Source organism: Sebastes fasciatus, chromosome 2, assembly GCF_043250625.1.
Source record: "Sebastes fasciatus isolate fSebFas1 chromosome 2, fSebFas1.pri, whole genome shotgun sequence".
Classification (NCBI taxonomy): Eukaryota; Metazoa; Chordata; class Actinopteri; order Perciformes; family Sebastidae; genus Sebastes; species Sebastes fasciatus.
In genome coordinates this window covers 19,105,513-19,116,371 of record NC_133796.1, presented here as the reverse complement: position 1 = coordinate 19,116,371, position 10,859 = coordinate 19,105,513, and the positions used below count along the sequence as shown (strand labels likewise).

The 10,859-nt window shown below is 38.3% G+C and overlaps 1 protein-coding gene across 4 annotated transcripts in view; it reads right to left on the bottom strand.

Annotated features, from left to right (window-relative positions):
* rufy2 (RUN and FYVE domain containing 2) overlaps positions 1-10,859 on the bottom strand; it is a 32,821-nt gene that overhangs the window by 10,834 nt on the left and 11,128 nt on the right. For all 4 annotated transcript variants that reach the window (XM_074612946.1, XM_074612936.1, XM_074612927.1 and 1 more), the window contains 12 exons: positions 8,994-9,167; positions 8,740-8,857; positions 7,620-7,721; positions 6,930-7,053; positions 4,725-4,789; positions 4,554-4,619; positions 3,595-3,664; positions 3,200-3,301; positions 2,928-3,044; positions 2,740-2,832; positions 468-542; positions 268-365 (listed from right to left, as the gene is read on the bottom strand). In XM_074612946.1, the coding sequence (XP_074469047.1) occupies positions 268-365; positions 468-542; positions 2,740-2,832; positions 2,928-3,044; positions 3,200-3,301; positions 3,595-3,664; positions 4,554-4,619; positions 4,725-4,789; positions 6,930-7,053; positions 7,620-7,721; positions 8,740-8,857; positions 8,994-9,167 (1,204 nt within the window). The remainder of the gene's footprint in view (positions 1-267; positions 366-467; positions 543-2,739; positions 2,833-2,927; positions 3,045-3,199; positions 3,302-3,594; positions 3,665-4,553; positions 4,620-4,724; positions 4,790-6,929; positions 7,054-7,619; positions 7,722-8,739; positions 8,858-8,993; positions 9,168-10,859) is intronic.

Below are 10,859 nucleotides of genomic sequence, written 5' to 3'. Positions count from 1 at the left end.
ATCTTGGGCAGAGAAATAGTCCTTTTTTTGTGATTTCTTATATCATTTTGGTTTAAAAGGGTCTCAGGGATGTCAAACTTACTTTGCTAAAGGGGGATTATGTTTATGTTTTTTATTATGTTTTGGTAAATCAAAGAAAGACTACAGTTCAAAGGTTTTAACAACAAAGACTGTAGTTTGAAGGAGGGACTGAGAAGACACATGGGACAAAGTGATTTTGCCGTTTTGGTTAGTGCGTGCTGTTCCTTTATAGGTAGCGTGTCTCACCTTTGCTCCAGCTGCTTCATGGTGGCAGTGATCTGATTGGTCTTCTCCTCCAGACGAGTGATCACGTCGTTCTTCTTCTGCATCTCCTCATCAGACGACTAACACATGAGAATGAGTTATAAGTAACAGTACTACGTACAGTATGAGTGTGTACTGTGTATGATAAGAGAACAACCAGGTGAGGATATGTGTGTTTGTACCTGCATCTTCTGGTACATCTCTACATTGATGACTTTGACTTCATCCAGTTGATGTCTCAGTCCAATCAGTGTGTCCTGTTGATGAAAAACAAAGACTTCAGTGATGTTCTGATCCCGCATTGACTGACGTCACACTGTCATATGACTATTTGTAGTTCCCTACAGCAGTTTCACTGTAATTTAGCATGCTCTTCTTTCATCCATTCATTCAGTCATTGAAGGGCTTTATTATTATTTTTATTTGTGAATCTATTCATCCTCTCAAATCATTTATTCACTGGGGGTTTGTACAAAATTATACTCAGGACTACATACATACATACATAGTGATAACTACTGGCCAGTTTTGGGGCTTAGTCATATTCATGTGTATATACATTGTGGAAGTAATTTTTAAAGTTAATCATTTATTCAATTGGTTCACCCTTTTCCTAAGTACAGTTAGATTGTTTTTCCCTTCGTCTGCTGTCCTGAAGGGGCCCATGTTATAAAAATACCGTGGTTCCTTATTTGGATGTGTGTGTAAACATTATATCATGGCATGAAGGACGCATAAAGGTTTCATGTTAATGTGTGGTCAGCACACACTGACTGACTGGCTGCTTACCAATTGGTCAGAACGATGATAACTAAGAATAAGTAAAGTAAGTTAACCAATACAAGAGGTTTTCTCTGTCCTGGAAAAAGTATATATTCTGTGTGCTATCTACATTTGTAGAGGCATTCTCAACTCCTGGTTTCCTGTGTTAAGGTATCAATGTCTCCTGATTCGTTGACTTCTACATCAGTATTTTGTGTGATTAGTAAGAGTGCTTTAAGTGTTACAGAATAATTCTTTACAACAACATTATCACATTTCAAGCTAAGAGACACCTGTAAGCAAGCTGAAATATATATTTAGGACAAACTGTATGTCACAATGAATGATACAAATGTTCCCATGTCACACGCCCCATGGCCCTGTGCAATAATGATGCTAACATTACTCTCCAGTCTGACAGCCGATTCTCCTGATGTTGTTTTTAATAATCCCAGCAGCCTGTGATGCTGCTGCTGTATGTCACAGCTTGGTTACAAATGTCAGCTGGTGGTGTTTATGTAGAAGAGTTCACATGTTGGTGGTGCAAGGCCTGACGCTGGCAGGGCTGCCAGAGAGAAACAGACACAGGAGCTGGCAAGGTATTACTGCTCCATGTGAGCAAAGTGTGGGCTCACTGGGCTGGTGCTATATTTTTAGTTTGTGCCCCCAAAGGGCTTGTTATCATGTGCTCTCTCATTTTGATGACATTATGTCTGAAGAGCAACCACATCAATCTTATTATCATCTTTTAACTGTTTGAGTCTAAATACATATCTCAAAAATTACTGACTGGGCCTTTCTCATCAGTATTGGCATTGATGAAAACTCACCATTAACAATTCTCATAATATGCAAATCATGCATAAAATAGGGCTCTCAATCGATTCAAATATTTAATTGCGATTAATCTCATGATTGTCCATAATTAATCGAGATTAATTGCACATTTTTTAGTTGTTCAAAATGTACCTTAAAGGGAGATTTGTCAAGTATTTAATAATCTTCTAAACATGGGAGTGGGCAAATAAGCTTGCTTAATGCAAATGTATGTTTTTATTATTAGAAATCAATCAACAACACAAAACAATGACAAATATTGTCCAGAAACCCTCACAGGTACTGCATTTAGTATAAAAGATAAGACTATGACTTGCCCCAAACTGCATGTGATTATCATAAAGTGGGCATGTCTTTAAAGGGGAGACTTGTTGGTACCCACAGAACCCATTTTCATTCACATATCTGGAGGTCAGAGGTCAAGGGACCCCTCTTAAAATGGCAAAGGCAGTTTTTCCTCGCCAAAATTTAGCATAAGTTTGGAGCCCGCTACAACCTAAAAACTGCAAGTTCCGTTAATATGTTAATATATTAAATTAATTAAATTAGTGGCATTAAAACAAATGTGCGTTAAAGCGTTAATATCGTGTTAACTTTGACAGCCCTTATATAAACCCTTGTCTCTTTGTACATTGTTGAATCTTTATGTTTTATGACTCTTTTGTATTTGTGTATTCACTGTAAGTCATTCTGTATAATACTGAACACTACTAAATGTCTTTTATTTTAAAGTCTTTCCTTTTGTTTACATTTTGTCTACTTTAAGCTCTTGACATGTTTTATAAATAGATCAGTGTTCACAAAGGAAGACAGAGTGAAGTCATAGAAAGATGGAAAAGGAAAATGTAGGCTAACCTGCTTTTCATGAATATCTTTTTCCAGAAGTTTCATGGCCAGCTCCATTTCCTGTTTCATCGACATCTGAACTACCAGCTCATTCTCCACATCCTAACAATAAACCACATACATGTACAGTATATAATCTGTTAATACGCTGTCACCGTGTATATTTTACACTCACACACAAGCAGTCACAGTCTCACCTGTCTGAGCTGACACTCCTCCTTCAGTTGCCTTTGAGCCTCACTGTACATCTCATCCAAACCTTGACGCGACTGTTTGTATGTATCTCTCTCCACTGTCGCATCGCCTTGGGTTACCTAGATAAATAACATAAACGGGAAGAAGATGTCAGCCATGTCATGCTATCATGGTTTTAGTTTTGGCAAAAAAATTACCAAATGAATGTTTCTTTGTGTTTTAAGACAGCAATATATTTTTGTAATTTTGTGTTTGTGCATGTGTGACTGTGTACCTCTAAATGTTGCTGTGTCTTCAGCAGAATAAGGCTGTTTTCACTCCTCAGCTGCTGGTTTTCTTCCTGCAGTTTGATGATGTTGTTCTTTGCTATGGCTAACTGCACATACAAACATGTGTACAAAGACACAGAATAGTTTAGTTGATCACCAAGAACAGTTTGACAGTAATGCTTACACTGATACTGTGATTTCATCAAAACATGTTTGGCTAAATTATCACATCAGATTCTAAGATCACATGTAACAGACAAAGGAGGTGGATCCAAATGAAATTATAATCCTGTCGTGACTAGTGTAACATAGCAAAGGCACTTCAGTCATGATGTAGAGATGTGCACTTTAACTCTGAGGTTTAAATCTAATACACAGATATGTTGAGGGTGGTTCTCACCTCCTCTATGAGTTTAGTATTGGACTTCTCCAGATTGTCCACTCTGCCCTGAAGACCATGAACTGTGGAGCTACACACACAAACACACACAAACACAGAAATTATAATCAACATCTGTTCATTTTCAGTCTCACTGATTTTATTGTGCAAACATTTTTTCAGAATATGGGGATGGGATTAGAGTAGTTGTGTCACAATTCACAACTGAGGTGTTAAAAAAACTTAAACAGAAGTTTTCCCTCTTTTGATTAGATACAGCTTAATGGAGAACGACTGTGACTTGAACGTTTATTACAGGTTTAGAGGACTGAAGTGTCGCACCACAAACTGACGGTAGTGCCATAGTTAGCTTAGTTTATGTTAAGAGACCCCTCATACAGCTCAACAAGGATAGTAACTGACAATGTAATTTAATGTCATACCACACATTAGAGCTTTGTTTGCCATAATCCTCCTATCTCAGCTCTATCACAGCTGCAAAATTTAAAGAAGGATTCACAAAACCTATAATTCCATTTAAGGCAGCAGATCAATCCAGTTTCACTTAAATGAGATACCAAGAAAAACTGAAAGAGGAAGTGTGACTGACAGTCTGTGCTTTGCTGAGTCTGTCTGTAGGAACAGATGGGACAGAGTTGCACTTCTGAAACAACCACACTGGTTCAAACCGAAACTGACTGAATACTGGATCTATTTTAACGTGCAATCAGCCTTCTGCTTTTAATTCGAGGTAACATACCACTACTCAAACATCAGAAAGTCAACCGATGTAAAGCAAAATGTGAGGTATATATCAGGTAGAATGACTGCCTGTCTCAATCAGCCACTATTAAGGTACAAAATACACAGAGTTTTTAAACAGAGGACTTGAAATTTCCTTCATAACACGATCATCTCCAGGAATTCTGCGGAAGACCCTGCAGACACGTCTGTTTCCAATAAAAAAACAAATGTCTTACTTGAGTTGTCTGTTCAGTTCCTCGACGTAGTTCTTCTGATCCAAGATGGACGCTATCTGGCTGTTCCTGTTGCCATGGAAACAGATATAAAACAGAGCTCTTCATCACATCTAGGAGGCCTAGAGAGACCCAGTGTATTGAATAAAGCGGAGACTTAATAAAAGATCATACCTCTCTTCACTCCTGTAATCATCAATGTCATTCTTCAAGTACATGGAGAAGTCGATCACCCCGACCTCAAATAAGAAAAGATATACGCTAACATCACTCAAAAGAAAGCACATTCTGAAAAGCAATGATTGCACAACCGTTGATATGCTGAGATGAGTCATGCCTTAAGTTGTCGCAAGCCACCAGAACATTTGCAAGAATTGCGTATGTTAAAACTCAGACAAAACAAAAATTGCTTACCGTAAAAGTGATAGTATGCAGTTAATATCCAGTGCATTTACTAATAGCACTAACTTGTCTGTTAACCACACACAGACACTAACACAGTCTACCATGGAGTTACATTCCAAAGAAACCTTCAAGAGCCAATAGACATCATTAAAAAGTAGCAGAGCTGGAACATAGTCGTTTAATCACTCAGTCAATTGACCGAAAAATAATCAGGAACTATTTTTATAATTAATTGTTTACTTTTCAAGTAAAAATATTGGGGAAAAGGGTAATTTGGTTCTAGCCTCTCAAACGTGAGGATGTTCTGCATTTCTCTGTTTTATATTATATTATAATTATAAACTGAATTGTAGTTTTTTTTTCATATTTCTCTTTCTACCTTCCTTTGGTTAACACTGTCTCCCCTGTTTTGCTATCTCTCCCTTCTATATCTTTTACATGGAAAATCCATCCACCCGCCCACACACACACACGCACACACACACACACACCTAAACACCTGCGTGCAACAATAAGAAAATCCAATCTCTTTTTGTTGTTGTTCTTTTTTTTCTCTTTGTTGTTGTTGTTATTGTTGCTGCCCCTGTTGTTGCTTGCTCTTTTGTTTCGGTTAGTTTGTGTCTAGTTCTCCAGGGGCCTGTACTACGAAGCGAGTTCAACATACCCAGGGTATCCTCTCGTCGTTATCTGGCTTAACTAACCCTAACAACCGAGATCCCACTAAGCGGTTCTACGACAGTGGTTATCAACTCTGTAAATCGACCCAGAGTTTCTCAATCTGGCTATGAGCGCGTTCAGGGGCGGTGTTTGCAGCATATGACCAATTGCAAACATGGACAAGTCTACTGTCAGCAGAGCGGCACATTTTGCAAACGAAGAGCAAACTAAGTAAACTGTGTTGCTTTTAGCCTGAATTATAACTGTAACTTCTTCGTATTTGTGTAATATTATCATACAATCTGTGCACCGAGCTCTGATTGGTCAATAGGAGGTGCTTTTATACGCCTGCTCCGGAGCAGGTTAGGTGTTCAGCTTAAGTTACCATGGCGATCTACCCCTGGTAAGAAGTGATCCACCCTCGTAGGACGGAAATCCCAGAGTTAACCCTGAAGTCACCTCGCTAATTCCTAAAAACCTGCTTCATAGTACAGGCCTCTACTTGTCTTGTGCTGTGTGATATGTTTTATATATTTGTTTTCATCTTGCTCACTTGTATTGTACTATAAACAAGTACAATAAAAATACAAATATTGTAAACTGAATATCTTTGGGTTTTGGACATTGGGCTCTGGGAAGTTGCGTTTGGTATTCTTCACTTTGTTTTGACATTTTATAGTCTAATGATAGATTGAAAAAATAATTGCTTAATTATAGATTAATCAATAATGAAAACAATTATTAGTTGCAGCCTTAAAAAGTAGTAACCAATTAGGATTTTTTTTTTTATCATGAAAGAATTTTATCATCTTGGCTTCAGAAATAGAATCAGACCTAATTTACACCTGCTATTAAATGTACAATCTGTGTGTGGTAATCTGTGTAAAGGCTCACATTGAGATCAGAAAATGACTGGATCTAACCAAACACAAGTATCTCAGCCATGTTCAGTCAGGTGTGAACAAAGGCTGAACAGGGTGTTTGCATTAGTGAGTAAATGTGTTTGCACTCAGGACAAAGTCTCCACCCATGGAGAAGAAACATGACACCACAGCGTCTGCTCTCCATCTGCCTGATGTCAAGATAACGTGACGAAACAGACCATTCTTGTCTGCATCTTGTCACTACAGATAAACTGTTTCACGTCAATGAACTAGTGTACACAGGAAGTGGAGTAACATGACTTTTTGTTGACATAAGACGCACATTTATTTTTCTGCGTAGTATGGTGCAAGTAGAAAATTAGATCCAATTATAGAGAAAACAGAAAGGAGAGCAGAACGCATTTCAGCTGTACAACGGAGCAGCTGTTCTTACCTGAGAGTCCAGGTCCTCGCCTTTGACACAGAGGTTAGCATCGATGACGTTCAGGCCCACCAGCAGGCCCACTATCACGGCTCCCTCCTCCTCCAGCATCAGCGCTGAATTCTCATAGAAATCACTGTGGAGGAGGAAGATACAACAGATTCTCAAACACTGAAGGGAGCTTTGGTAAAAGTAGTGCAGATACTGTAGATGTTGTGTGGATGTGAAATGTTGTTGGTGTTAGTACAAACTGTAATTTTTTATATTAAATTATTTTCAAGGAATTTAGAGTAATATTAACTGCAGGATTTGGGCACAGAATTATCATTAAATGCTGAAACAAATTAATTAATTTAAATATTACATTTATTATTTATATATGTATTTTCTATTATTATTATTATTATTATTATTGGTAATAATAATAATATAAATTAATACAAATAATTTTAGCCAAACATTATTGTTGATATCTGACATATGACTAACTTGGGGTAATGGGATTTGTTAATAATAAGCAAAATCTAGAATATCACCAGTCTTAACCTTTAAAAGGCCTGATTTGTCAATCAAGAATTGTTATGATTTAGTTTTCATAGCCAAAGTTCTATTAGTTACATAAAAAAAGGTATATATTGTAAATGTATATTTTTCGAAATAAGTCAAATTTACCTATTTCTATGTGTATATATGTGTGATTACCTGAGCAGGTCTTTTCTGGTGATGAGGAGTCGTAGGTAGTCGGCCAGTCGTTTCTGCATGAGAGCCAGACGCAACCAAGCTCTGGCCCTGCCTAATGGAGTCCTGGGAAACACACACACGTACACACACAGTTAATTAAATTATATTTGTAGGAAGTTTTGAGTAAGGCTGGTGGTGCTGGGACATTGTTGGATTGGTCTTTGTTTGGATCCAATTAGGTTCTTCTATGTGTTTATTGCTGTCTACATTTAATATGGGCTCATCTTATTAACTGTTCCTTCTTTTCAAGACTTCAATCTGACAACCATGTTTCATTTTGCCTCTGTGTCATCTCAGTGACTACAACTCTGTTTTTTTGCATATCATTATTCTAGAGAAAAAAAATGTGCACTGTCTTACTTAGTGTTGCAAAAACACTGCTCTGCTACATGTCTGTTGGTCTGACTCAGCACCACCAAAGGAAACACACTCTGTTCTCCATCTAAACCAACACAACTGTTCCCCATTTTGCTGGATCAGACGAGACCTGAATATTACTCACTTGATTTCAGGCCTGAAAGCTCTGGTATATAGTGACTGATAAATGAATTACAAAGTAAAGCACAACAAGGGGAATCATGTGCATGAATGAGCGTTATGAGAGTGTATGAATGTAGGGTGCATGAGTAGGGTTTTTGAAGTTGATATATTACCACACACATTGGGCAGGCACTATCAACACTCACATGTGTTCTTATAAGTCATAGTCACAGTAGGAAGTTACATTACAACAAAAACAACTGGCAGCAAGTAAAAGATATCTATTACCCAAAACAGACAGTTTAATGACTAATTTCAAACTGAACACTGAGTCTGACTAACTTTGGAAAAAAACTTCTGTCTCTAGCAGTTACAAAGAGACAAAAGAACAATAAAGAAGTAGAGAAATAGGAAGAAGCGAGGCAGCAGGGAGAGGAAAGGTGAAGTGAAAGTAAATCACACTCAGGTATTTCCCTGCTCTGGCTCACGTTACATTCTCATGTTACTGTGTGTGGTTGTGTTGTGGCTCATGTTCCTCCAGCATGATGTTAATTTAAGTTGGGTGGGAGCACAGGTGTGTATACATAAATGTACTGCTTACTTAAGTCCAGGCAGGTCTCGTACAGAGGCGGAGATCTCTGCTGCTTCAGGACACAGTTTCTCCACCAGCTCCAGAGGACCCCACAGAGACTTGTTAAAGCCCAGGAAGGACTTCTTCACTGCAGAGAGAAGAGAGAAAGAGACACAAACTGCGAATAAAAATCTAGGAATGACATCTTTTATGTGGGAGGCAAACACAAACACGATTGTGCAGCTTAGACATCGAATTTTAATAAGTTGGGAGGTCCCTCTTACCTTTGAGGCCATGTTTGAGGCAGTGCTCCATGACGACAAAGAACTGCTGGAGAGGTGGGTAGTCCGAGTCCAGAGTTCGTCCGAAGCTCAGAGCCGACTCGATCAGCCCTTTAATACTCAGCTTGGCCATGTTCAGCAGGTTGGCTCGCTCCATGGCCATGGGGTCTCGCAGGGCTGCAGGACAAAAGCCACACACCGATACTTAACTTAAAATATGCTTAAAATACTCCCGTTAGGATTCAAAGGATGGTCACACAATAATGTCTACAAATGATCATTATCTATACCTGGTATAATTTTTTTATTATTATTATACAGAAATGTTGACTGAAATAATGTTGAATTGTTTACATTATTCAAATAAGTAATGTATAATACTAGAAATTGTCCTCGCTCTATCATTAATGTACCGAACCGAACCGAAAACCGTGACCCCAAAACCGCGATATGAACCGAACCGTGAATTTTGGGAACCGTTCCACCCCTAGAGGGAGAGTGACTTCATTCTCTGCACAGGTAGACATTACTCCTCTATATCTTTACGTAGCAAACAGTTGTTTGCTGCTATATTTATGCTCTGAATACCGTATAGAGAACCTTTAATCCTTACAAACAATCATACTCAGAAAACTGAGTTTCACTCTGAGCATACAACTGAGTCAGCCAGGTTAATGTCTTACAACTGGTCATTATCAGAAACATGCTTACTGTAGGAACGTGCAGTAAATGTAACGTAAGTGCTTTGAAGGCAGAATCCACAATAAAACAGAATGCTGCATTTGCATTTCTGTGTCAGGTCAGTGCAGTAACACAGATAATCAGATCTGTATGTAAAAAGTGCCAAAATTCAACAACAAATGGAAGAAGAGTCCACCCTAACAGATCAGAAATTCTATGATAAATCTGTGAACAAAGTATAATCACTCTTCCAAACCTGAACTGGATGAATTAGCTTGGAAATATTTATTTTGACACTCAGTACATACATTTTTGCTAGATATTTGTTCTGTTTGCAGCTGTTGAGAGATAACAAAACTGTGCCTTACTGCAGCTATGGCAATAGGTGCATTGAACAGACAAAAAAGACATTGTATTTAATATTTCCATTATAAAAGAAACTCCAGAGCATGAGACTGTAACCTCCCGGAGATATGCTTTTCAATGCCCTTCACATGGACCTCTGGGTTAATGTGTAGCCAAACACCAGAGCAAGACAGAACAATGTTGGGTGAAAAAGTGCAGAGAAGTTGCCTAGCAATGTAGAGGAGCTTTAATTGCCCCTGCAGGTTGGTCTCGGAGGCAGAGACGTTGACAAATCAACAGATGATTTCCTGGGAGCAGCATGACTTTTAAGTGCCCTTGGGCGTTGAGCCTTGAGGATACTGAGGAAATAACAGTAACCCTTTGACTGCATGCATGTGTCACCATGTGACTTCTACTAGAGTACATCAAACGCTGAGGATATTGAAAAGCAATATGTTTCAATGGCAATTTGAATTTTAATGCAATTATGGGGATTTTAAATTCTCCTAAATTAGCTCCCTGTGTTCTTGTTAAAAGAAAAACAATCAGGAGGTCATGTTGCATTGAACGCCTGGAACAACAATTCAGTTATTTCAATTGCTTCTCATTTTACATAATTCAAATGCAGGTCTGTGATGACACCTGAGATCTGTGGGGGGGACTTCTACTGACAGACAGACACTGGATGATTCAGATTCAGATCCAGATTCAGGGCGCACTGACAGAGAAAAAAATACTGTAGATCCCAGAGCTCAGCTAAAACAACAGAAGATGTAACTTGGCAGAAAATGAACCAGCAACTATTATGATAACCGATTTAATAGTATAATTCATTTGTCTAGC